General features: G+C 41.0%; 4 protein-coding genes across 5 annotated transcripts in view; 2 read left to right on the top strand and 2 right to left on the bottom strand.

The window, feature by feature from the left end:
* The first annotated feature begins 9 nt into the window (after nt 1-9).
* Nucleotides 10-7,727, top strand: LOC111873320 (histone H3.3A). The gene is made up of 4 exons (XM_023867929.2): nt 10-120; nt 487-622; nt 3,074-3,227; nt 6,844-7,727. The coding sequence occupies exons 2-4, from the start codon at nt 495-497 to the stop codon at nt 6,970-6,972; spliced, it is 411 nt and encodes a 136-aa protein (XP_023723697.1). The 5' UTR covers nt 10-120; nt 487-494; the 3' UTR covers nt 6,973-7,727.
* Nucleotides 7,728-7,882: 155 nt separating this feature from the next.
* On the bottom strand, nt 7,883-11,790 carry LOC111873319. The gene is made up of 2 exons (XM_023867928.1): nt 11,683-11,790; nt 7,883-8,292 (listed from the first exon to the last, which is right to left on the bottom strand). The coding sequence occupies exons 1-2, from the start codon at nt 11,760-11,762 to the stop codon at nt 7,932-7,934; spliced, it is 441 nt and encodes a 146-aa protein (XP_023723696.1). The 5' UTR covers nt 11,763-11,790; the 3' UTR covers nt 7,883-7,931.
* A 1,344-nt stretch (nt 11,791-13,134) lies between these two features.
* Nucleotides 13,135-14,899, bottom strand: LOC111873327 (protein chibby homolog 1). The gene is made up of 3 exons (XM_023867958.2): nt 14,655-14,899; nt 13,718-13,833; nt 13,135-13,354 (listed from the first exon to the last, which is right to left on the bottom strand). The coding sequence occupies exons 1-3, from the start codon at nt 14,848-14,850 to the stop codon at nt 13,253-13,255; spliced, it is 414 nt and encodes a 137-aa protein (XP_023723726.1). The 5' UTR covers nt 14,851-14,899; the 3' UTR covers nt 13,135-13,252.
* Nucleotides 14,900-16,359: 1,460 nt separating this feature from the next.
* The window catches only part of LOC111873325, a 104,148-nt gene continuing 93,709 nt past the window's right edge, over nt 16,360-26,798 (top strand). For both annotated transcript variants that reach the window (XM_033755048.1, XM_023867956.2), the window contains exon 1: nt 16,360-16,827. The gene's annotated coding sequence lies outside the window, so the exon portion shown is untranslated. The remainder of the gene's footprint in view (nt 16,828-26,798) is intronic.

The raw sequence follows: 26,798 nt of genomic DNA, 5'->3' as shown, positions 1-26,798 counted from the left end.
GGAATGGCAGAATATCAGCGTCGGTTTGTTATTTGAAGGGTTGGTGGTGCTGTTATAGTGACGTGAGAATACTGGTGGTATTCGGAAATAGGTTTTGGATATTATACCGTTTGAAGTTTGGTAAGTAAACACGTGAGGTTTTTTTATTTTTTTTTAGTAAATCGGTTTTACCGTGACTTTAACACTATATTGACGTAAATATTCTTTTGCTGTGTAATGTAGGAATTTTGAAATTTATACGAGGAAGTGTGTTGGTGTTAGAAGGCGGGGGAGAACAATTGTATGCCGCCATTTTTTGTTGGCTTGCACGCATTCCATGTAAGTCATGATAGACGATATAGTAGTGTACGGTATACTTCTTTGAGTAGATTATTTGTTATGGAATTGTAGAGGTTATAATTTGGGGCTCAAGTTTCAGTTTTTGATATATGCCAATTGCACTCAGCCTTAGATAATTTCGTAATGTAGTTTTTTCGTTTCATAAAGGTTGAGAAATGGCACGTACAAAGCAAACTGCACGTAAATCCACTGGTGGAAAGGCTCCCCGTAAGCAATTGGCCACGAAAGCAGCGCGCAAAAGTGCGCCTTCCACAGGTGGAGTGAAAAAACCTCATCGTTACAGGTAAAACAGTAGGAATAAGCGTAATGTGATATTGCATTAAAAATTACTGGAGTAGGCAGCAAGGCTCCTTTTATTTTTTAGGCTAGTTATTTTGGAAAAATTACGTTGTCTTGTGACATCACCTTGCTCTCTGTAAACCCCCCCCCATAACGCCTCAAAACCCAAATTGTGAAGCTAAAAGATAGTCCGTTGCTAGTTAACGGCTCGATAAACACGAATATTGTGTAGACTGGCCCCATCATACACACACATCCTATATATGATACAATAATGTACATACTATTAAGATGTTCCCTTAGTAACTAATGTGCAAGGAAAAAGAACTGTTGGAAGTGTTTTCTATGTGGTCCATGTATTAAATAGTTGCTTCTGAGGAAAGCCGGCGTGGAGGCGGGTTCAAATTTGGCCACCATAGCCCTGCAAGTCCCAGGAGGCAAAGAAAAGGGAACCCAGTGCCTGGGATTATAACTGGGAGACACACTTCCAGGGGCAAGTAAACATGGACCTGTCCCACCAAGTTGGGGGTGTCTCAAATCTGAGACAGTCATGAGCTCCATGGGGCTTGGAACCGAGAATTACTGTGCTGGGGAAGACCAGAAGCAATTGAAAATGACAAACGTCAACTTTTGTTGGGCATATTCTTGAAAGAGAAACCCATCCTGTCACCAGAGTATGTTATAAGAGGACTTCGACTTGAAGAGTTCAGTTTGAAAAAAAATCTGTATTCAGCCCCAAGGGGTTTGGCGCCAAGACAAACTGATTGGCAGTAAGCTGCCAGTTATAAAGTAATTTTTGACTTGCAGAGTTGTGAGATAGTAAATTATGTTCATGAGGCCTGCAAGGTTTGGAACCAAGGACGACTGCCGGCAGCAAGAGCCAGCAGTAGTTTACTCACCTGTCTGATTACTTCCCAGACCATGTTTAAAATGAGGAAAATTATGAGAACTGATTGTCTGTTTTAGCGGCCTCCGTAGTCTAGGGGTAACATTCCCACCTCATGATTCAAGGTACGTGGGTTCAAACCCGGCGGAGGTCGTGGAATTCAGGGAACAAGTCCTTCAGGAGGGACTTTAAGCCGTGGGTCCCGTGTCGTAGATTTACGGCACGTAAAAGATCCTCATGTCTCTAGGAGACCTCTGAGCAAAATTAGGCAACAATTTCCCGTCCAAGTAGTTTCCAATGCCTCTGGTAGATGGGGGAAATATCAGGTACTGGTGGCCGACCCCATTGGCTGAACGGGGCTGATAGCACGCACCAGTACTGGTAGGGTATGGTGACAGTAGAAATTAAAGGGGGGCGCACAATGGACCAATAACTGGTCTACAGTAGTTGTAAACAAATGAACGTGGTATCTCCTTGGCTCTTTGAATGAAAACATGCAGCGTTCACGTGATGCGTGTATCATTGCAGGGGTGTCCAAAGTTCACTCTTCAGTCTGAATGCAGTGAGTACACTGAGTAACTGCGCGCTTTGTCCGCTCCTTGCTGTCAGCTGTGGCAACTCGGGGCTTGCTTTGTTTACGCTAGCTGTCTTTCTCTGCGAATGGACTATAAGTGCATGGGGAAACCCACCCCCTCTAATAATAATAGTCTGTTTTCCTTTGATATGATGTGGACCACAGAAAATTATGTGAACAATTTTTTGTTGATATATTTGTATTCTTTGCAACATGAACGTGATTACAGAGCTGTTAACCTAGCAATGATAAGAATGCACCTACAGATGCACAGGGAAAGTAGGCTAACAAAGATGAACTGTTATGGCAAGTACTGTCTTTGCTGGAGGATCCAAATTTTTGTTCTCGCATGTGGGATGAAATTGATGGGTTCTAGTTCAGATTATTGGATTTATTAGTACTTTGGTTACAAATTCTCTTGATCACATTTAGATACAGCACTATCGCTTATTTACACAATTTCCAGTTCACTGTTGCACATGCACCAGGATTCTCATTTTCCACCTGTCGGCCTCATAGAGACAGATGTCAACACGAACTAGCACTTCAAATCACTGGGAAGTCTTCTGGACTCTTCGCTACATTTCACTCTGCACTCCATAACTGTTTGAAGACAACTGAGGAACAAGGGTAGTTGGTTGCCGCACACAAACCTGATGAACTCCTCATTACTAAGCCGTTGCCTAGCAACGGTCATCTTTTCTGGCTTCACTACTCTGGCATTCAGGTGTTGGGGGTGGGGGGTACATAATTGTCATAAGTCTACCCCCCCCCCCAAATAAGATAAAGGGATACTGTTGCCAGCATGAAAAAGAAAAAGCCATCTCTCTAACAGGCCTTGAAGGCCCATGGGGTTCTGAGAAGTTGAGGTTCCCACATCTAGAGTCAGCCCACAGATGCTGGTTTGCTGCCTACCCCCTTCTCTTGGAAAGTTGATGGCTGTAGGAATGTTGCAGCAGCCACATTAACTGATAGCACATTCATTTTCTTTGTAGGCCAGGTACTGTGGCACTTCGAGAAATTAGACGATACCAGAAATCGACAGAGTTGCTGATCCGGAAATTGCCATTCCAGCGTCTCGTTCGTGAGATCGCACAAGACTTCAAGACAGATCTTCGCTTCCAGAGTGCTGCCATAGGCGCTCTTCAGGCAAGTGTACACCTTCATTTTGGATTCAGATGCGCTTTCAACAGTACATGGATTGTTTTGTACTGAGGAGTTCAGTAAGACTTGTCAAGGGTCTGGAGCTGCAGTAAGGGCATGTTATCAGTATTAATTAATTATCTCATTAGACTCTTTTTGAAGCGTAAAGAAATGGTGATTCTCATGTGGTTGGTCTATCTTAAGATCTGGCCATGGCCAGAAAGTGTAATATTGTCCATTGTTCCATTTCTGAGTATTAAATTTTAGTTTTGATTTGGGGGGGGGTGAAGCCTGTAGGTAGACAAGTTTGAGGTCAAATTGCTTTTGGTTCATGTCACAGCCAACATCAGAATGGGGGTTTATGACAATATGCATTTTGGGTAAGGGTGTTGACAGATTTATTAACATTGAAACATGGACGCCATAAGAAATGAAGGTAGAGTTGAGAGGAGAGTTTAATTACAAATTAAATTCATGGTGGAGTTGGAATTCAAAATCTGATTGTAGAAGGGAAATTGATATAATGATTTGACCATTTATGTGGTTCTATTGAAAAGAAATGCTAAAGATGGAATTAAAATGCAAGTGTTAAGTAGAGAACTGTGTTATGGCCCAGAACAAGCTGGGTTAAACCAGGTATTAGAGGGGAAATAACTCGCAAGAAGGGATTGGAGATTTGAGGCTTTCATGGCGGTGACTATGAAGAAAGCAGTCTTCTGGGATTGGAGGCTTTGATCAGTTGTCCTGTGTGAAAGGGAAGTTTGTAGGAAAAGAAGTTAATGTTAATCATTACTTGAGTAGACTTTCTGTGTTTTTGTTCCATCAGACCACAAAGGACTAAGAATTCTTTTGGTGCTTTCTGAAGGGATTCCAGGGTGAGATTTGTGTGGGAAAGAGAGTTAATGTGTTATTCCGTGAAATTATTGCTTAGTGCCGTCTTAGTTTAACAGCTTGTCGTACACGCCTTTGTGTTCGATGTTTGTTAGGTCGGTGATTTAAATATTTAAATCAATCTGGGGACCGGCATTTTTAAACATACTACCCTAACTTGTGCACTGTTCACTTTAAAAATTAATATAAAATCTCCTAATTAATTTTTTGATGTTGTATTTTAGTGCACTCAATTTCACTTGTTATTTCACAACATGTTTCGGCACTATAGTGCCATCATCAGGTGCTCCATTTACGTTAATCTTTTTCATTGCTTGCCATTATGTCATTGTAAAATTTAAACAGTATTTAAAAATGTTCGTCATTTATACACTAAAAACTTGTTAAGGTTATTTATCTTATCTGTCCCAATTTTAACACCGCACATAGTTCCACCACTGTGGGAGTCGTTCCTCTTACTCTCGGTGTATATCTGCAATCGTGTCTCGTGTTGTGTGTCCCCTGTTTGGTTGCGGGTGTCTTCATTTTTTGAACTAAAATTTTTGGAGTACACTTGCCAATGCTCCTAGAAGTGCTTGGGGGTGTGATATTTCTGGAAACTTTCCCCTTTGTGAAGTGGCATTACACAGAACTTGCAAATTTAGACATACTCCTTTTTTTTTTGTGAACTGTACAAACACGGCATTGCCTAGAAGTATTTTTCCGCGTATCACTCAAGAGTCGCCTGGGGGGGGGGTCTGCATGAGGCCTTCGTGGGGCGGGAGTTGATGTGCCCAGTTGTACTAAGTCTTTGTGTGGCCCTGGTTCTGCCACCACCATCTGGACTGTAGCCCAGGCCTATGCCACATTCATCAGAAATGCTTTGTATTTCAATTTTGAATCAGGGTTCAGAATTTTTTTTTCTGTCCCCGCAATGTTATTACCCACATTATCGCCGGAGCCACCATCACCTTTACTGTCTGTGGCCACAATTCTTTGTTGTCCCCCATCACTGTCACTGTCTGAATGACAATCCATTACTACGCGTCTCATAAGGCAGGTCAGCTAGGTCATCGGAGGAGAATTTGTCCTTGATCCATTCTCCCCACTAGCTACTGGCTGATACACACAGCTTGAAGAATGCAAAGCATTTTCCTTTATAGTCGGTTAAGTAAACAGTGAAATCAAGTTACTGACTGCTAACTAAACATTCCAGAGTCTTATCACGCATCTGCAGGCAGTTGTGTGCAATGTAGGTGGCGCAAGAGCGATGTATAGTGTGTTGCAACTTATCGTGTTCTAAAAACCTGTTAACACACGAACGGTCCACCATGTTTAAAAGCGAAAAACCTTAAAGGGTGCACGGTCCGCAAAGCGTTAACAGTTTGTCATACACTCCTTTGTTTTTGATGTTTGTTAGGTTAGTGGTTGTATGTTGAACTTAGTTTAACAGTTTGTCATACACTCCTTAGTTTTCGATGAATGTTAGGTTAGTGGTTGTATGTGGAAGTTCAGTGAAAGGAGCTGTTCTTAGACACTACATCATGAAGGCATAAAGGTGACATTGAGTGTATGAAAAATAGAATTCAGGCTGATGAAGTTCTGCCAAGTATGCTTATGGTGAATGTGTCCCCCGCACCCAATTATTTAAATTAGGCAAAGTTATCCCTGTAACAGGCCGTGAAGACCCATAAGGCTGAGAGTTGTTGAGGCTCCCACATTTTCTAGACAGTCGTTCACAGATGGTGGGACTGTCAGCCTTACATGCCAGCCCCCCTTCCTTTTTCCCCCCAGGAGGATTCCATGTACTCATTTCTGTTAGAGGCTGAGTTGGCCCCAGGACCATAGCACAGCTGACAGTATTAGGTCAGTTCACAAATCAGTGAAGTCGTGGGGAATCAACCCATGATCCTCTCGCTTGTAGCATAATGCCTCAACCAACTATGCTACCATGTGCCCCTGCTCTACATTTTTGGTAAAGGGATCTTAGTGACCCATAGGGAATGTTCTTGGCCATGGTATGTATTTATGGCGCTATGAATGGAAATGTGTTGTCTGGTTATGTCATAACTATATATAATTTGTTCATCTCTAAATTCTTCTGTATCCTTCTGAGATTGTCGTTATTTGCAGTTGAATAATCCACCTGTAGTGAGTAGGTTTTTTTCCCAATATTCTCTGGAATGCTCCTAAATGTATTAGTAATCACCTAGCAGCTAGTCTTGGTGTCCACAAAAATTCACAAGAAAATTGTGGATAATAACCAAACTTAACTTGGAAATTCTAGGTTTCTGTACTTAAAGAAAAGCACAATGTTAGTGGCAGTCATGTTATGTCATGGTCTATTTCTTGGCGTGTGCAACAACAACAAAATTGTGGGAATGTTCCTGTTCTCTTCTACCTGTATGTTGGTCTGTCCATCTTAAGAACCCATGAACAAATTTTCACAAAATTTATTTTTGGGGGTCCAAATCTGCAGTGCATTCCAATGTTAAATGCATGCTTTACATAAAGAACCATGTGTATCAGGAGTACAGCTCACTAAATATTAATTGGGAACAAAAAAAATGTTCCACACAAAAGTTAGAGAAAATAAAAGGTAAGTTCCCTTGCCAGTACATTCTTCTGTAAGTGTTAAATTTTTGAGCAATCTAAGTGGGAAGTGGGATAAAGTTTGCCTTAGGCTTGCAATTTGGAATTTATCCAAGTTGCTCCTCGAATGGAAATATTGAGATTGTTGTGATGTTTACAGGAAGCCAGTGAGGCCTACTTGGTGGGTCTTTTTGAAGACACTAACCTGTGTGCTATTCATGCCAAGCGCGTGACCATCATGCCAAAGGACATTCAGCTTGCTCGACGAATCCGCGGTGAACGTGCTTAAACAGTTATAGCTTAAAGACTTAAGAATTTCTGTATCAGGATATGTGGTGGGTATCCTGATATCACAGGATCAGTCATTGTCATTCAGTTCATCTCCACAGTCATTTGTATTCAATTACATAAACCCCCTACAAATACACTGCCAAGGGTTGGATGGTACTCAGTTTTGCACTGCTTGTGGTTCATTTGAGTTGGCTAAACATAATGGTGGCATTGTGAGTTCCCACAAGTTCTTTGCAATGTTGACCTTTTTGTGTCTGTACGATCAAGTACTGTATACAGTTAGTGTCTTTCTGGAGCAAATTAATTCTTGAATGGCTTGATAAGATGGTAATATTTAGTGGGTGTACGTAATGCAGTAAATCTCGACATTACTGACAGATTTGAGTTCTTAGTTACAAGTGACATATTATCTTGTGTTGTGATTCTGTCATGACCAAATTTGGTCAAAATTTTTAGTAATTAGTAAGAACTTCTTTGCATATCTTTTTGTACTAGTAGTGCTGGTGTTTCAATTAGATGTAGTTAATGTATTCATCATTCCTGTGGAAAGGGAGTTGCGTTGTGTTTAAAATGCAGAAATTTGAGAAGTATTTTACATTTACATCTTGGTGTTTTTACAGATATTGATAACCATTGATTAGGAAGTATACATAGCAACTCTCAGATTACCAGGTTATACAAATAGATCTCCATTTTATTTGTGCAGTATTCATGTTAATTACAATTGAAATAAATATAATTTAACACTTCATATTTGCCAATCTTTTGTGTTATGCTGTCCCCTGCCCCCCTTAAGGATGGGTGTTTTTATTTGGAGGGGTCCTTTCATACTTCTGTTATTCTTCATGTATGGAGGAAATGTTCATGGAGATTGTCACAGGTAATATGTAGAAATAAAAGGATATATGTGGTATTAATTACATGCCTTTATTTTCAAATAATGTGCCTTTTTATACACTATTTCTTCTGCAGCTCTTTCAACCTCTCTACTATTGCTGAAGTATCCTGCCTGTTCTCCAGATTATGTTTGAGTGCTATTTGCAACTGCCTCTCCTCCAGTCCTTCTATCCTGTCATACAAGGTTTTCCCTAGTTCTTCATCAATGTCGTTTTCTTCCCTAAAGACGCAGAAGTAAAGTAGAAATACAGTTAGGCAACCAGAAACGATGTATGGCTGGTATGAAGGATAGTTGTCAAGGTGACCTCCACTTCTGGTCTTCTGTGCCTTCCATGTGTATGCTTTGCTTTTTGAATACTCTACAGGTTTATCAAGTTCATCTGACTTTTCAGTACTTATGTGAGCTGAACGGACTCCAAGCCTGGAAGAAAAATTCATAATTAGTGGAGTTCTATAGATGGTATCATCCACAGATAAGCTGTAGCAGATGCTTTATTTCAGAATGGAAATTGTGTTGTGTCTAGTTGGCCACAACAACGGACATTCATGCAGATGTTCTGAAACTCTTGTCGAGCTATAATCATTTCTAAATTGCGTGGTCCAACTACAGTGGTATTCTAATCACATGGCTCTAAAGAATTCTTGTAATAGCAATGGCCCTGAATGTGTAATAAATTTAATTCCTGTTGTCAAATCATGGTCACAATATAAATTTACATACTAATTCATTAAATATTTGGTTCTGCCATGAAATCACATTGCACACAGTTTTAAAATGAGGTTTTCAATAAACTAAGCACCATGCCATGAATATCTGTGGAGAAGTGGATGTATAGTTGCAACATTCTTAATCTGTGCACTGCATGTGAGTGGTCAGTTGCTTCAAGCCCTTTCTACTTTCATCATCTGTTGTAGAGGAGGCTGAGTGGGACCTAGTGCTGGTCTGGTCATTGTAGGGAGATTCAATCTCCTATGACAGGGATTGAACCCACACTTCCTGGTAATCTAGCCTGTAACGTAGTCAGTAAATTGACAGCTATCCCAGGTTAGATAAAATGTAGAAACTGTGTAATATGATTTTACGTACTATTTTTATTATTATTACTGGTGGGGTGGGACTAAGTCCCTTGTACTGCGGCCACTTCTGGCCTATTGTACCAGCCCCAGATGACAGGTGAGGGTGATTGGCAGGGGAACTGAAGTACAAGGAGAAAACCTGCCACTTTGTCCACTACAAATCCCACTTGACCAGACCTGAGCCACTGCATACATACTACTTAATATCAGTGTTTAACATGAAATATCCAGGTGATCTGTGAATGGATTTGCTATAATGGTACCATGTAGCAAACATTGGCACAAGAAGCCCTAGTGTGTTCCATAAGCTTAAATAAACATGGAGGTAAAAAAAAGTATATTATACAAGGTAAAGTCCCTGTGCACTAAATAAGCACTATGCCATGAAAGGGTATGGGAATGTGATGTATTTTTCTTGACCTTGGCACTAGCTTAAGGTGAATGGCCAGCTTCACACCCTGGCCACTTACCCCTGGAGAGAGAGCCTCCAGCAGCCATTGTATAGGAGGTTGGGTGGACCCCAAAGCTGGTCTGGAAGACCTGGAGAAAGTTCTTCACCCTACCAGGACTTGAACTGTGACCCATCAATCATCCAGCCCATAGCTAGTTGCTATGCAAAGTACAGAGTACATTTTTCCTTTTCCAGTTCACATTTATTGAGCAACTACACGACATCTGGGGGAGGAAAAAATGGCCTGGCAGTGGTAGAATTACTCTTGGACCAGGTGATGCCAATGGGCTCTCCCTGGGATTGCTGGTGCATGAACCTGACCACTCTCCTACTTGGGTGCTAAGGCTCAGGCCTGATGCCTATTTCCACGCCCTGATACAGTGCTGCGCACATAGCTGTGGCTAAAAAAATACACATACGAACATTCAGTAAGACTGGGAATGGAGACTTTTTCATGTAGGTAAATTAAATTCCAGCTTAATAATAGGGGCATGATTCATACTGATAAGCAGTATGGAATGAAATTTGAATGTGAAGATTGAGCATGAATGTATGATACTATTATGTATACACTTGCACATGATAGTTGCTAATTATTAGTGCACTATTTGGTGGAGGCGTCTCCAACACTTCCATGCTCCGAGAAGAGTAACAGCACAAATATGACTAAAAATAAATGTTTCATGCTCATTTAAAGGAATACTGATTTAAAATATCGTTGCAACTACACCAAATGGTTTGCCCCACAGTGATCTGTTATGGGTCTGCCCACTCATTTTCTGAAACTATATTTCACTGCTGTCCAGAAACAAAAATTAGAATATACAAAACTATAATTTTGCCTGTGGTTCTGTATGGGTGTGAAACTTGGTCTCGACATTAAGGGAAGAACATAGACTCAGGGTGTTAAGGAAAATATTTGGACTGAAGAGGGATGAAGTGACAGGAAGTTTGAGAAAACTGCATGAGGAGCTTCATAGCTTGTACTCTTCTCCAAGTATAATTAGAATGATCAAGTGAAGGATGATGAGGTGGGCAGGTCATGTAGCACGAATGGGGGAACGAGGAATGCATATAGGATGTTGGTGGGATAGCCGGAAGGAACGAGACCACAGATGACCAAGGTGTAGGTAGGTGGACAATATTAGAATGGATCTTGGACAGGATGGTATGGATTGGATAGATCTTAGGATAGGGACCAGTGGAGGGCTCTTGTGAACATGGTAATGAACCTTCGGGTTCCATAAAATGCTGGGAAATTCTTGAGTAGCTGCAGAATTGGCGGCTCCTCAAAAAGGGCTCAGCTCCTTGAGTAAATAAGTAAGTAAATGTTTCACTGTTACTGGATTGTGTAATTAATTGGCAATATTTAACTTGGTCATATTATTTCCTTTGTCAAGCTGACATTAGATAACCACTAGAAAAAGTGTTTAAGTGCTTATTACTATTTTTGTTCAAATTTGAGGATGTTACAGTTCTATTGAGAAGTTACTGACAGAATTTCAATTAAACTGATACAGTCGATCCTTTTCCATTCTTAGGGTGAAGTGAGACAGTCCTTTGGTACTTAGGCCATAAATTGTCCATTCTACTTTCACTGCATGACACAGAAATGTCTAACACTTGGTGTAATGAGAATGGACAGTGAAAATTGTACTACTGTGAGAAAGCCTGTTGAATGCCATCTTGTATACTACAAATCCCATATGAACTAGCCTGGAATTCAATCACGCAGTTGAAGTGAAAAAACTGGTGACCAGGTCATTATTGAGAACAATATCCTGAAATGTCACTGAAGAAAAACTGGCTTCAACATACTTGGAAATATCTCTTATTCCTTTTTCGGGAAAACGTTTCAAAACCGTAATGACACTGTATTCGTTTTCCAGTACAATATTTCCCATGATGTGATCTTGACCGTCTGATCCGAAAAGTGAAAAAAATAGCTTAGTCTGAAATCATCTTAACTGCTTTCTTCTTAGCGCTACCGCTGTTTTAAGTTATTAAAAACGGCAGTACTTTTATCAAAAGCGGTGAAATGTAGCACGAGTAGTGTAATATTAGTTAAAAATAATTCCATTATGCCTTAATCTCTTCCGTTTTGTTGGCTTAGTTACAAAGTTCGGCACTACTTCGATTTCAAATAAACGGATACTCACGAATATTTTCATACTCAAACTGAACGAATAACAAGACATAGGTCACCTCGTTGGATTGACTCCTTCGCACTGTATCGCTAATAGGATTAATTTCATATAAATGAACTATTTCAAACAAATGTACCTAATTGGTCTGCTCTTATCCCGTAAGGCAAATAAAAATGAACTCTTCAAAATTGATTTCACTTGCGCCATCTCAAACATTTAAGAGAGCCATCTTGAATCTATTTTCAGCATTTTGACCAATATTACCAACATTGCGAATGTTCTATAAATTGAAACAATTATTTCACGGAAGTCGATGAGGGCCGATGAGGAAGGAATTGCTATTTGTTGGGTATCACGCTCAACTTAATATTAAACAGAATTTTTAATAACTTGCGGAAAAAGAAGAAAGTATGCAATTCGCCAGAAAATGATGATCTTTCTCTTGGTACCAAAATATTTGTCTGCCCATCAGTTTATCAAAAAATAACACACATTAGGGTATTTTTTTATTGCTACTGGGGTGGGACTAAGTCCATTGTATGAATCTGACCTTCACTAATAAAAGTAGAGAATAAAGTTGGCCCTGTGCTTAACTACTACCTTATGAAGGTGTATGGGGGAGTGGAAGTATAGATCCACATTTTCTTGACCTTGGCACTAGCTTGAGGTGAGTGGTCAGCTTCACGCCCCGGCCATTTTACCCCCGGAGGAAGAGAACCCAGTACCCCTTGGAGAGGAAGCTGGGTGGATTCCAGAGCCGGTCTGGAGACATGGAGAAGAGAAAATTCTTGACCCTACTGGGACTCAAACTCTGACCCCTCAGTCATCCAGCCTATAGCCAGTCACTATACTGACTGCGGTATCTTGCCTCCCCACCTTCAGTCATACCAATATTTAAACATGTACTTATTCAGTCACTAATGGAAAGCCCTTTAACGTCATGATCTTGTAATTCTAAAAATAAACCCGAATGTGCACATGTTGGAACACTGTTGCCTTCCAGGACATGATATTTTTGCCCTGGCAGATCTTGGAAGAACTTCCACCAGAAACAGCAGCATCACATCCCAGATGGCATTGTATGCATTGTGTGTAGTGTGTCCTTATTGTTCGTGTAGTTTAGTTTGAGTGTGGTGTGTTATTTTGTGTGATGTATGTTATTTGTGTGTTTTGTTTTATTGTAGTAGCACTGCCACTGGGTAAAACCCCATTTGAGTCAAAATAAATAATAATAATAATAATAATAGTAATCCTCATGGTTGCTGTCACTGAGAACCTAAAATTTTCGTGCTTTAATCTGGTATTCCAATCTCCTTCCTAGCTTCCTAACAAAGATATGAGATTCTCATTGCAGTGGTTATGAAAAGTTTTGTCCTCTGGCATATAACGTCATGTGGTCTGGTGGAGTGAGCTAATGTTTCAGATGAAAATATTACTTCCATCTTCTGGGTTGATGAGAAGTCAAACAGGAAACCAGCATGAAGCAGGCACCAAGCACAGCTTCATGCTGGGTTTTTGCTTGGCTAACCCTTCAAATCATCTTACACTTATACATTTATAGCTTTGCAATGACAGAAGAGATAACAGATTACCATAGCTCTCGGTTCACACCTTGTTTATTCTTTTAATACACCCACGTATACAAGACAAAGTCTCCAGTGTGATACTGGAAATAACTCCTATAATCCTGAAGAACTTGAAATTGTCTACCTCTTTGTTCGAGGTATTCTTGAAGAGTTCAGAACTTGTTTCTGCAATTGTTCCATTTGTTTCTCTTGCAAATGTGATTCTGCTGTTGTCTGCGTCAGCTATGAGAAATCACAAGCAATGTTACATTAGAAGACACCTTGAAAACTGATCACTAGGCAACATCTGATCTGTATATCTTGGAATAAAAAACATTTGCATACCATCATATGTAGCATATGTTCATTCCAAATTCAATTTTTCAAACTAGATTCACACATATGTGACACTCACTGCAAAATATCTCAGCTGTTTTGGTGCCATGCCCTCCTACCCATCATAATATTCTGTGTATGACATACATAGAAACAAAATATAAAACGTTCCACACAAAGTTTCAGTTATTGGAGCCATGAATACAATATAGCTATTGATTTTTTATCAGTTTTCCAATCAAACATATCATAAAGAATCATAGCACATACCATATCCAGTAATATTTCATACTTTAGTTTCAATAAATTGTTTTCATCTTCAAGTTGTTGTACATATTGCCTGAGTTTATGATTTTCTTTGTGTGTGCCACTCACAGGCCCAGTCTCTGGAAACAATACACAACTAAAATTTAATTATTCAAGGATGAGATGTGCAATCTTAATAAAATAATAAAATGTTTTGTAATTTGCCATCAAGTTCCATGTTTCCACTTTTAGGCATACAAATTTTGTACGCTGAACAGACAAATAACATGATGCCTGTGCTATGGATATATATGGTTTGCAAAAATATATACAGAAAAAATATGCAAATTCTTGTTATTTGTACCAAAGAAAGCATACAATGGATCATAAGTTTATAATGGGTGGTGCAAAGAAAATAATATAAAAAAGGTATAAGCAAAGGGTCCTACAGACTTCAATAAAACTCATATGTACATAGAACTTACCTATGTATGTGTATATGATTTTTTTCAGTTTAGTTTACTGATTACAGAAACAATTTTTTAACGTTCTGAATAAGCTATCAGAAGAACTGTAGTGACACAGGCGTTGAACCTGAACAAGTTGAATAAACGTTTCCATTTCATACCTATATATGACAAAAGATGTTTCGGAAGAAAAGTTTATTTTATTGTGAAAGATGACGTAATTTGTACACTTTTACTCAACCACGTTATAAAGCACTATCTTTGGTATCATCACACCTTTAAAACCCGAAATGGATCGTGAAAATTGATTTAGTCAGTTTCAACTGAGGTGCAATTAAAGAATTACAGCTACTGCTTCATTAGTGCAGATTTACACAGACAGTACCTGTACAAGTTTCAACATTGTGTGCTCATTACTAATCAAAGGGTACTGTTTAAAACATTAAGTAACACTGCACGTCATAATAAATAACAATTCATACTATTTCTGTTACCTGGTAACCATTCTCCGTTGTCAAAAAGTGATTCCTGATCTCCCAATTTCAACCTTATCGGTCCAATTTCTAAGCCCAGGTCTTGTAACGCTTTCTCAGGCCCAAGTTCCTTATTAAGTACTGACAATTCCACTTTTCTGGGAGTAGGCTTTTTGGGACAAAACTTATTTGAAAACAGAGGCATTCCCCACTTCATCAAATACGAAACCGCCACTTAAATTGGTATCACTGCTCCGTACCTACGTAGTTAATCCATGACTGTACTAGTCCCATTTCCGTGACCAATAGTCGCGGATGCGTGCTCTCGTGTCCACAGATGAGTAACCACGGTCTAGGGACGAAAATATTTCATATCAATTTCGGGTGCGCCCATTTATAATCTATGGTCATTATAATCTGTGATCTTTAAACAGTTTTATGAATTTGTAGATTACGGGAATATTCAATTGTAATATGTTGCGTAACCACACTTGTATCAGTTCTTTTTTCACCAGCCAGCGTGAATATTGAGCAATTTATGTCAGCTGCCTTCTATATAATGCTATATAATCCGTGCATGGTCTTTGCTCTCGTTTGACAACGAAAAGATAGTAGTCGTGTGGCATGACGAGGCGGTGGTATGATGTATATGAGTTTAGGGGCCTACAGACAGCTCTTGAGCCGTTTGTTATTTTGATAGGGACCGGTAAAATTAAATGGTTCGTACGCTTTCTTGTGAATTTCGCGAGAGTTCGATATTGAGGTTGTAACTTAAAAAGGATTTGTTCGGGAATGCCACTTACGTTCTGGACGTTTTTGGTATGTTTTGTTTGGTTCAAGTTATATATGGAATATAAGCTCATGAGCTCATCGGTTTATTTGTTCAAGAACGGCTTGCAAACAGTTTGACGTGATGTTATAACCAGGGCCTGGATTTTGATGACATGTCATCTTTTTTTCCTTGTATCCTATGCGATGCTTTCGGATATGAGCTGCTGGTTACAGAAATGTAAATTTTATAGGTAATTTTTTTTTTACTTTTAAGGGCATTTCTTGTCATTTTTGGCCGTTTTAGGTTATTTTTCTTCATATGTTTTCTGAAATGTGAATAACATGGAAGCGAAGTGTTCTTTCTTTTCTCCTTTAGGTCATTTTTCTGGTTTTTTCGGTCATTTTATAGGTAATTTTTTAAGTATTTTCAGGTCATCAAAATCTGGGCCCTGGTTATCACAAACTATCACTGATTATCACACATAAACTCTTCTGACCACGCGTTCGGTTCTTCTTCTTCCACGGCTGCACGGCTGCTATACTTCAACTGAACTTATAACGTCTTCTTCACGTTCGCAATTCACTCGCAACAACTGAACCCGGCGACTGCTAGACTTCAACTGCATACGTGTATATACGTATATATACATATTTATCTTTATTTTGTTTCACAGTTACAAAAGTGTTTTTCGCTATCGAAAGCTTGTTTTACATATTATGCCGACCTACACCACCGAGGTGCGCCTAACAATACGATGTACATTACTCTCAATGATATGGTGAACGTTAGATATGACGTGGCTTCGAAGTAACAAATTTCCGATTTAAACTCCATAGTGTATGAATTCACTGACTCGATAGCACGAAGAGAGCCGAACTACTTCGGCATTTATCGGGAGTGCTATCGAGGATAGAGAAATAGAGAAGGCGCGACAGATAACCGCCTGCACAGTCAGTTCGCTGGGTAGTGAGAGAATGGGAAAGCAGTGTTTTCGTTAAAAGCGTCCTTAGATGGTTACGTTCGTGTATGGCCTATATTTAGTATTATTTATTTATTGGTTACTAATATGTGCCTTTGTTTTCGTATGATTTATTAGGAAGGAGTATGTTTTCTAAATTTAATTGGATATTTGAGTTTGTTATTCAATGAAACGATCAGTGATTATTTCTGTTTTCAAAGATAAAAAAAACTTCGTGAGTGTGTGTATCAGTGTTCCTTGAAGGTGATTAATAAACGTGTGTTCTCCCAAATAAATGGAAAAAGTTGGAATAGTGGAGTTTTGTAATCGTTTCTAATTAAACAGTGCTCCTGTCCGCTCCTGTCGAACTGCAGTGGTTTAAAAAGAGTTTCTTTTACACATTACGGATCTGAAAGTGACGTGAAATAGTTGGGTGTCTGCCATGCGGATTGGTCACGTTTAATGTGAGTATTTATCCATTGCTTCAGCTATTATTTATTTTGAAACTGGAAACTATAAGCTAGGATGTTTTTAACAGCCTTGGTCAGGGTTTTTTTTTTACTGGTACGAATCTTTCTATACGAGCTGTCAAATATTACCAACCAACAGAAGCATATTGTCTAGCAGAATGGGGTAAGCTCCCATACTGACCATAAGCACTGGGCCCGTTTCACTACTTGGCTAGCCAAGGCCGCTTCAAAATAACCGACGTCCATGAGTACTGGTGTGTGTGGTTTTACATTTTTTTTTACCGTAGTATAGAATTATCAGTTGTGATTGGTTTTCCAGTGCGTACACACATTTCATCATCAAAACCTGTCACCGAATACGGGTTATCATTTCTTTATTTGCTCATTTAATTACTCCACATTCGTTTACTCGTTTAATCATTTATTTACGGTTACTGACCATGGTACAAGATAAATTCAGCATTCATTTACTTGCTCATGGAGTTGAGCCCTTCTTGAGGAGCCGCCAATTCTGCAGCTACACAAGAAAATCCCAGCATTTTATGGAAGCCGAAAGTTCATTACCGTGTTCACAGGAGCCCTCCACTGGTCCCTGTCCAGAGCCAGATCAATCCAGTCCATACCATCCCATCCTATCTCTCTAAGATCCATTTTAATATTGGCCACCCACCTACGCCTTAGTCTTCCAGTGGTCCCTTTCCTTCTGGCTTTCCTACCGGTATCCTATATGCATTCCTCTTCTTCTCCATTCGTGCTACATGCCCTGCCAACCTCATTCTCCTTGACTTGATCGTTCTAATTATGCTTGGAGAAGAAGTTATGAAGCGCCTCATTATGCAGTTTTCTCCAACCTCCTGTCACTTCATCTCTCTTCGGTCCAAATATTCTCCTTAACACCCTGTTCTCAAACACCCTCAGTCTATGTTCCTCCCTTAATGTCAGAGGCCAAGTTTCACACCCATACAGAACCACAGGCAAAATTATAGTTTTGTATATTCTAATTTTTATGTTTTTGGACAGCAGACAAGAAGACAAAAGTTTCTGCACTGAATGGTAGCAAGTATAACCCGAGTTAAATCTCCTCTTAATTTTCTCCTGAATCAGGTTTTGATTTGTTGAACTGTGCCACATTTTCAAAACACCTGTTTCATATCTCTATGTCACGATTTTGCCCTGCATTTTGGCGACGAGACAGCTACATATACTTTTTAACACAGTAAATATTCAGGCAGCTCAAATAACACGAAACCACTGATAGAACTTCTTCAGGCGCTAGATAGATGTACGTTACGTACCTGTATGTCCCTCAGTCCAGCCGGCTGTATCTGTTTCATGTTTGTTCGCTTTCGGGCCAACTCTGTGTGCGTGTAAAATTGTAAGATATTAGCTGGCTAGAATATCGTTTGAAGTTGAATGAGTTGTCAGGAATTTCTTCTCATTGAAAACATTTTGCGAATAGTTGAACGATTACCAGGAGCCGAGATATCTCAGTCGGTACAGCGACGGTCCACTGGCTGGACGGCTGGGGTTCGTTTACCGTTTCGTTTACTCCATAAATGCCCATACCCGATATGGGGCTTGTCCAGACACCCATCCGATGGTACCAGAGGCGTTTTCCTCTGGTTGAAGCGGCCGGTGTATAAATCTGACTACTCACCTCCATCTAGTTCCGAGGTCAAGTATGGTGGAGCTATACCTCAACTCCCCCATACGTCTTCATGGCATGGTGCTTATTTAGTTAAGAACAGGAACAATTTTACTTCTACCTGAAAGATTAGCACGTAACCCCGGGTGTAAAACACTGCGTAAGAATCTGCCAGTTTAGATCGATGAGTCGCAAGGTGTTCTCTACCAACTGCGCTGTGCGGGATAGGGTGGTGGAGGGGGCGTCTAGCGCTAGTTAGATAATGGACGATTTTCAAACGTGGCCTATAGTCCGAAAGCGAACTATACCGACCGAGCGACCGCCGCTTGTCGGCGAAGTTAGTGTCAACTTTTGCAGATAGAGGGTGTCACATGGTCAGCGCAACGGATCACCACGGCCGTTAATTTCGGTTTTCTAGACCGGAGCCACTATTTCCTTGAACTAGCTCCTCAATTGTCCTCACGAGGCCGAGTGGACCCCGTTCCTGACCCAGTACTTCTCAGAAAATCTGGTAGTGCCGGGAATCGAACCCGGGACCTTTGGATCTGTAGCCATGGATGCTAAATTATGAAATAAAGTGAAGAACAGAGGAGAGGTTTGGAAATCGCCTTCTTTTCCGACCCCACTCACGAACCGAACCACGGTTTGGAATATGAACTCCGTGAATTTATAGTTGTCTACAGTGTGCTTCTCGCAGGGGACACAGTTCGCATACTGTCACGTACAAGAGCGGGGGATTCCATTCCTAGAGCTAGGAAGTGCTGTTTGTAATGTTCTGTTTTCTTACAGCTGTAAAAGCCGCAAAAATTCTATACAGAACTTGTTTGCGACGACTTGCGGACGGAGTGTTAGCAGGTTTAGTAATAGAAGTTCCTAAATCAAATATAGCAAAGTAGAAAATAATATAAAAAAACAATTTATTGAAAATGCTTGTCTTGGAACCCAAATATTGCAGTAATATAACTATTATAATATATAACATATTTGTGTAGCCCTTAAAGCGTGGTTGCTTATATACCACATATTTTAACGCTGAAAAACTGTATTTTGTCATTTAGCGTATTTACTTGTTTCAGTTATTTACGTAATAGCATTAACCAGTTGGTCTATGCGATGGAAGAGGTTTCCTCAATAAGGGTGGAGCTAAATCTTTTAATATTGTTTGTATGAATTTCACGCTTCAGTGGGTGAAATAGCAGCAACAGATATACAAAATAGTTGTGTTCAATTAACTGATATAGTATATTGATTTTTTGAAGAACCATTATCACGAAAATATCAGGAAGTTGGTACAATTTTTTTTACCGTTGCAGTCGAAGTGCTTGCTCAGTGGACACACTCAGTGTCCTGTTCACAAGCCGATCTGTATTTCTCTAATGTTACCCGTGTATCTCTGTTTTGTCAGCGGGCCTTCTTCCGATTGTATTTAGCTGCCAGTTCTTTCCGTGTCTGAGATTGTATAGTGTCGAGTGAGAGGATGATTTACGAATAATTGATTCAAGAGGGTGCAGATGAAGCTGTAGGGGCCCTATTTAACGTATTGTCCCGGAATTTTCTTAGAGGGATGGCCGCGCTATAGCTCAAGTGGTTAGTCGCTGGTTTCCCACCGCTGCGGCCCGGGTTCGATCCCGGGTCTGGCCAAGTGGATTTGTGGTGGACAGAGTTACGTTGGGGCGGGTTTTCTCCGAGTACTTCGGTTTCCCCTGCTGATCTTAATTCCACCAAATTCTCCATCATAATCACCCGGAGCAGGCTACAATAGGCCAGTCAGTGGCCGCCGTGCCGAGTGGACCCAGCTGGACTCCACCCCCGCCCCCCACTAAGCGGTTAAAAAAAAATTTAGGGGGACTGAGGAAAATTACGAAGAAGCTCAGCGTACATAACCGGTCTCGAGCTATCTGTCTAAATCCAGAACTTCAGTCAGAAACTGAAAATATGTTGATTTGCAAGAATCCGGTGAGTTCAAAGTATTGGTCATGTCATAGTGCAGACGACTAGTCGTCGGCTAAGGGGGCGGGGTTAGGGTGTAGTCCCGTGTTAGTTTATGAGCACTGTGGTCTAGTGGTCAGTTCCTGGCTACAGATCCAGAGGTCCCGGGTTCGATTCCCGGCGCTACCAGATTTTCTGAGAAGTAGTGGGTCTGGAACGGGTTACACTTAGCCTCGTGATGACAACTGAGGAGCCATTTCAAGGAAATAGCGGCTCCGGTCTAGAAAACCGAGATTAACAGTCATGGGGATCCGTTGCGCTGACCACAGGACACCCTCTATCCGCCAAAGTTGACACTAACTTCGCCGACAAGCGGCGGTCGCTCGGTCGTTATAGTTCGCTTGCGAACTACAGAACACGGAGTATTTGGGCATAGATATGCCAAGTGATCTCGTTATTTCAGGTTTTCGAATACAATTCTATGTGGATTTCTTTTATTTCATATGTTTTGTGCCCGTCTCGTCTATCGCATTCTCCCTGAGTTGTCCTCATTAACTTGTTTATGTAACAGATGCTCCAGGTCCTCATAGAACTCTGCTCCATCACCTTTTGTTTTCGGATGGAGCATGCGAATTCAGAGCAATAACAGAGTCACACTGTCACTAATAAACTGCCCCTCTGATTCTCTTATGTAGAAGACTCATGGAAGTCCGTTCCTAAATGCTAATTAGCGTTCCTTTTACATGGAAGCGTCTAGTCTCCCACTGGATTAGTGACACCCGTGCCCTAACTTTCTCTTGCCCGTCTGTTCACTGAATTCAGAAGTACGTGATCTCATAGCCAACTTTCCTTGTTTCTGAAAAAAAAAAAAAAAGGAGGCTTATGACATCAATCACCTTGCTGTCTGTGATTGTCTACGTTTACTCCCCTTAATTTTTTTTTCCTTTTTCTATTTCATCCGCATCGTATCAGAAGAAAGTAGGCGATTAGTTTTGCCCATAACTTCTTGTTATTGGTTATTGTACGATGCTATCAGCAGCTGGACTCTATAACGTGGAATGGTAGAATGATGAATGATAGTTGAGTTGGAAAATGTCTGAAAAGCAAGCGGTCGTGGCCTAGTCGGCATTTGAGGAAACTACATGTGAGGGATTGGAGATACAGCTCCACGTATTCTTAGCCGTGGAGGTAGCTTTACTCCGGAGGAAAGAGCTTCCGGTACCCATTGCATAGGCTGTCAAAGTCAAAGTCACATTGCAACTGACGGTCGGTCAGTCAGTCAGTCAGTCAGTCAGTAAGTAAATAAGTAAGTCTTGGTGTCGAGCCCCATCTGGGCTTCATGACCATAGAGTGAAAGTCACATTGCGACTGACGGTCAGTCAGTCAGTAAGTCTTGGCTCTAGGCCCCAGAACCGCTTATAATCCCCCGGCACGGACCAGCAGAAAACACCGTTCTTGTATTGTTGTGTGCGTGTATGTTACGGGCGTTACCTAGCAACGACCGCTGTTTGCAGAGTCACCGTTTAGCGACGGGTTTAGCGACAGGACAGTAGATTTCATACAAAAGAAATATCTGGTCATGAGCCCCAGCTGGGGCTCGACACCAAGACAGACAGACTGACTGACCGTCAGTGGTAACGTGACTCTGACTCTGACTCTGACTGACAAAATGCAAGGAAAGGTAAACCCTTCCATAAAAGAGAATATTTATTGGAGCTGCTTTGTGATCTTGTTTTCATTCAGAGATTTTTGAGGTTTTTGGCTCCATATAGTTCAATAACTGCTGAAACTGTGTAGGTTCACAAAGGCATATTTAAAATTTGGGTTTGAACAGTTTAAATGAGGATTGTAATATTCCACTTTGTGAATTCAGGGATTACATTCGTCCTTCCTCGGAAGTCCCTACTTTCACAAGTAATGGTGTGAGGGCACAGAATAATCTCCCCCACGAGCACTGCGTTTTGAAGTCTCACCCACCCCTCTGCCAGTCCAACGCATCTTATATAAAGTGGGCTGCAGCAGTTATCGTAATGCGCTTCTCATTTTAGATTATGTTAGGTTAGAATCTGAAATTCAAAGATTTTGTTCATTTCTACAATTCATATAATACCATCATCACAACTGCATAGTATTAATAATGGTTTTGTTTTTACCCACTACGTGTTTCGGCCCTATTTTTGGTTCATCATAAGGTTGTATACACGCTTAAACTGGAATACTAACGACCGACTTCCGTTCTGTCTGACAGGTCGTAAGTCGATCTGGTCGTATGTGGGCCATATATTTATTAACAGTATTTTTTAACCTTTCTAATCTTTTTATCATCTTTAGAATTTATTTTTAAAAACTTTTACATTATAATCTTTTATTTTCCATTTTTTTTTGTGGTCGTAAGTGCGCCCGGTCGTAAGTCGACGACCAAATGTGCTGTAAATGATGATGCTGTACGTTCTAATAGGACGTGGGTCCCTTGTTCGTAAGTATTATCCAATTGGATATCTATCATTTGGTCAGATAACGAACCACACAAGTACAAATGCGAGATGTCGTTTCGGTTTTTGTATTGCATTTACGTTTCTCATTGTATTCAATGATACATTCATAAACTCCATTATATCAAGCATTGAATGGTAGAATAGCTGTGAGTGACGAATTGAGAAGGCGATGGTAAGAAGACGCATTTATGAACTATTTTAACGCATTATTCTGGAACTTGCCTCGCCGACCGACTGTAATGATCTCAGGAACAGGCCTTCAAGTAGTTCAGGGTGTTCGTCTGATGAGTTGCTGTCTTGTGTAGGTTGTGCTACTATATTTAATTTGAAGATAGTGGCAACAGTTTTCATAGAAACGTTGGTAACCACCTACCACGCTATATGTGAACACACCTAGAGTACAAAAATTCCACCGCTGTGACACTTCACTGTCAGAGGCCCGCAGCTCATAGTATTGTCACGTGTAGTAGTGACTGTAGACGGGGTTTGAATCGGTGAATAGATTTATTGACCACTTAGAGGTCGTAACTACAAGCAACTATAACACAATTACTGATCTCCACATTACAAATTACTTCACACTAAGTCCTCACAACCTCCTTTCACCAGTCTTTACTTGGTAACCGCTCATCACAATGGTTATTCATCTGCAGTGTTTTCACTAGGTGTTTCCTCTTAACAAATCTTGACAGTGGAGATTCTTCTGCTTCCGTTGCCCGCTGGTTAACACTCCACAACTGAACCCTCAGCAGCACTACACTCACTCGCTGAACAGAACACGGCCAGTCGAGTCATATAGCCTCGGAGCGGATTGCATAGAGAACACCGCCTGCATCATCCCTTCTGTTGTGTGACGTCAGCGCTCACGCGTATGCTGCGGGAGCTACATAGCAACGGCTGTTTCCATACCACCACAGTTCTTTCATGGAGCATATACGCCACAGTATTTCTATGTCGCGCGTTTGCTTGTGAAAACGTAAGAAAACCACGCTGAAAAGTAAGAAGTAAAGCTATCCCTGTAACAGGCCGTGAAGGTCCATAGGGTTGTGAGACGTTGAGGGTCCCACATTATCTAGACAGTCGGCTCGAAAATGGCGGTAAGGTTGTCAGCCCTACGCGCCAGCCGCGCTTTACTCCCCAGGAAAATTATTTAATTCCTGGTACTCATTTCTGTTAGAGGCTGAGTGGACCCCAGGCCCCATAGTGTGACTGGAAGGATTAGGTCAATTGAAAAAATCCAATGACATCATCGGGACTTGAACCCGTGACCTTCCGGCTTGTAGCATAGTGCCTCAACCAACTGCGCTACCGCGTGCGGTACAATAGGCCAGGAGTGGCCGCAGTAAAAGGAACTTAGTCCCACCCCACTAGCAATAAAAGAAAGTGTAAATGTACAAGCCAGAAACGTCATTGAACGTTATAATACACAGACCAAAAACCAGGATAGATGCAGATCCTTCGATGCACAAACCGGTAGCCTATACACAATGCATGAAGCGATGTATGCCGACCCCTTTTGCTATTGCTACTCTATTTGACTTGTGCGCTAAGTAGTCATGACTCAGTTTCATATCTCCTTTGTAGAAACGGTCACGTATTTGTTACACCTTGGAGCAGTGAGTGTTCATCAACGATAAGGTAAAGTTGTCCCTGTGCTTAACTAATGAAGAACTACGCCATGAAGGCGTATGGGGGAGTGGATGTATAGATCCACATTTTCTTGATCTCGGTGCTAGATGGAGGTGAGTGGTCAGCTTAACGCCCCTACCGCTTTGCCCCCGCGGAAATAGCCCATTGGTACCCATTGGCTGGGAGGTTGGGTGGACCCTAGGGCCGGTCTGGACGACTTGGAGAAGTGAAAATGCTTTCCCCCAATGTGATTCGAACTTGGGCGTTCATCTACGGTAACTGTATGAAAATTGGTTGTGTAAGAGAAGTTAGAAGACAGTTTTGACATAAATTTAGGAGTATTACCATTCTAAATAATAATTGAAAACATTATTCATAAAGTCGTAAATAGAGTTAATACAGACAGGCTCGTTATTGGACTAAAAGGAACCGAACCAAAATGCTGGATGCTCACTAAGACAAATTGGATGAAACCGCTGCAAGGCCTAAAGCCCTTTAGACGGTTTGCACTGGAGACCGGAGTTCAGATTTTAATATTTCAGGTTCTCTTTCCGAAAATTAACGTTGATGCTTCATTATGAACATTTTATAGAGGTGCAAGGATTTTGTGCCCAATAACAGGAACCATTTCCATAATCTGCTGTGATCTGGGTGATTTTGTGCGTGTGATTTCTTGGCTTATTGGAGCGATTACGTTGCGGATCCTTTGACGCGAGGAACTTCCCTCTCTTCCGCTTTACTGGCCGAACGATTCACGGTAGGCTGTCAGGCTGTCAAACGTCCTGTATAGTTTCATGTGCCGCTTAGCAGTGTGTGTTCATGTACCTAGACTAAGCTACGGCCGCTTCTTTCCAGTTCATCAGCCCATCCTGTCATTCAATGTTCTGCAGTCCGAGACGCTGAAAATGTCGTTAAGTAAACCACAAACAAAATTTGTCTCTGGTATTCGATCTGCATTCAGTGGGGAGGAAACACTTAGGATCCGTGACAAGCCGTCCAGCTCCAGTTCATAGTCCACGGGCGCGTGCGCCATCTCGGTGTTTAGGCAGGTTGGGCCATCACATCAAGGACGCCAACTGTTGCCATAAGGAGGGGACAGTCGTGACCCCAATATTTGTTATAATTTGTTGTTTGATGTTTCCAACTAACTGGTGCAGTACACAAATTCGCACGTTAAACGCCGTTCAATTGGATTTGTCCTGTCCCATCTTGAGGCCCGCGGGATGTAAAGCGTTTTGTCGGAAGTAGAATTGTCACCATGGGCACCGGGCGGGGAGGAGAGAAGACAGGCATCTGTCCTCCCCTTTGGAATTTTCAGAGAAAAAAAAAGGGATTGAAGGACAGACAGAAATGTACTAAATATTCATAACAAAGTGGAAGGTGTTTACAAAAAAAAAATATTTTTGTGCAGTTCCTTTTTGTAAAAAATAAATTACAAATTTTAATAACATGAACGTTCATTTTCTCGGGATCCATTCAGTTAGATGATTTCATCGCCACTAAGTTTAGATGTCATAAATTTTCCTTAAAAAATTAACCTTTTAAACATGTTGAATTGTACCTCTATTCCTTGTACTGATTTCTGGTAGAGGCTAAGTCGACCCCAGGGCCATAGTGCGGCTGGAAGTATTACGTAAATTGAAAAATCCAGTGACCTTATCGGGAATCGAAACCACAACCTTCCGGCTTGTAGCGTAGTTCCTCAACCAACTGCGCTACCGCGTGCCCTAGCAATATTCGGGAAAGAGTATAAATTAGGAAACAGTACAATGTGTGATGCTATTCATCCTCCTGTCAGTTTATAAGATATTCCACAGCTGATGTACGTAGGTTGTCACTGATTCTTAAATCCATCCTTTGTTCCTTGTTATGAACATGGCTTGCTTACTTATGGAGCTGAGCCATTCTTGAGGAGAAGCCAAATCTGCAGCTACTCAAGAATTTCCCAGCACTTTATGGAACCCGAAGGTTCATTACCGTGTTCACAAGAGCACTCCAGTGGTCCCTACCCTGAGCCAGATCAATCCAATCCATCCCATCTTATCTCTCGAAGATCCACCTTAATATTGTCGCGGATCGGGCGTATAACGCGACAAATAACTTCACGATGTATTTGGTATAGCGAATTTTATTTCACATTCGCACTTACAATCACCCAAATTACAGATTTACGGTTACTGCTATCTGCAGTATCACAATTAGTACACTCCAAATGCCAGAATACCACTGACTACTTGCTGGCTAACTCGGCGGTAGCTCCAGGACTC

The sequence above is a fragment of the Cryptotermes secundus genome, unplaced genomic scaffold (genome assembly GCF_002891405.2).
Source record: "Cryptotermes secundus unplaced genomic scaffold, Csec_1.0 scaffold223, whole genome shotgun sequence".
Classification (NCBI taxonomy): domain Eukaryota; kingdom Metazoa; phylum Arthropoda; class Insecta; order Blattodea; family Kalotermitidae; genus Cryptotermes; species Cryptotermes secundus.
Note: the sequence above shows the minus strand (reverse complement) of the source record. Positions and strands in the feature narration are given on the sequence as shown.

Bases quoted from the DNA above. Each gene is read 5' to 3' on its own strand.
- LOC111873327 (XM_023867958.2), bottom strand. From the start codon at position 14,850: ATGAAGTGGGGAATGCCTCTGTTTTCAAATAAGTTTTGTCCCAAAAAG. The intron at 13,834-14,654 runs GTAACAGAAATA...TATTGTTTCCAG, and splicing joins CAACGGAGAATGGTTACCAG to AGACTGGGCCTGTGAGTGGC. The intron at 13,355-13,717 runs GTATGTGCTATG...GATTTCTCATAG, and splicing joins ATGAAATATTACTGGATATG to CTGACGCAGACAACAGCAGA.
- LOC111873319 (XM_023867928.1), bottom strand. From the start codon at position 11,762: ATGTTTGAGATGGCGCAAGTGAAATCAATTTTGAAGAGTTCATTTTTA. The intron at 8,293-11,682 runs GTACATTTGTTT...TTTTTCTTCCAG, and splicing joins GATAAGAGCAGACCAATTAG to GCTTGGAGTCCGTTCAGCTC.
- LOC111873320 (XM_023867929.2), top strand. From the start codon at position 495: ATGGCACGTACAAAGCAAACTGCACGTAAATCCACTGGTGGAAAGGCT. The intron at 623-3,073 runs GTAAAACAGTAG...TTTTCTTTGTAG, and splicing joins AAAAAACCTCATCGTTACAG to GCCAGGTACTGTGGCACTTC. The intron at 3,228-6,843 runs GCAAGTGTACAC...TGATGTTTACAG, and splicing joins CTGCCATAGGCGCTCTTCAG to GAAGCCAGTGAGGCCTACTT.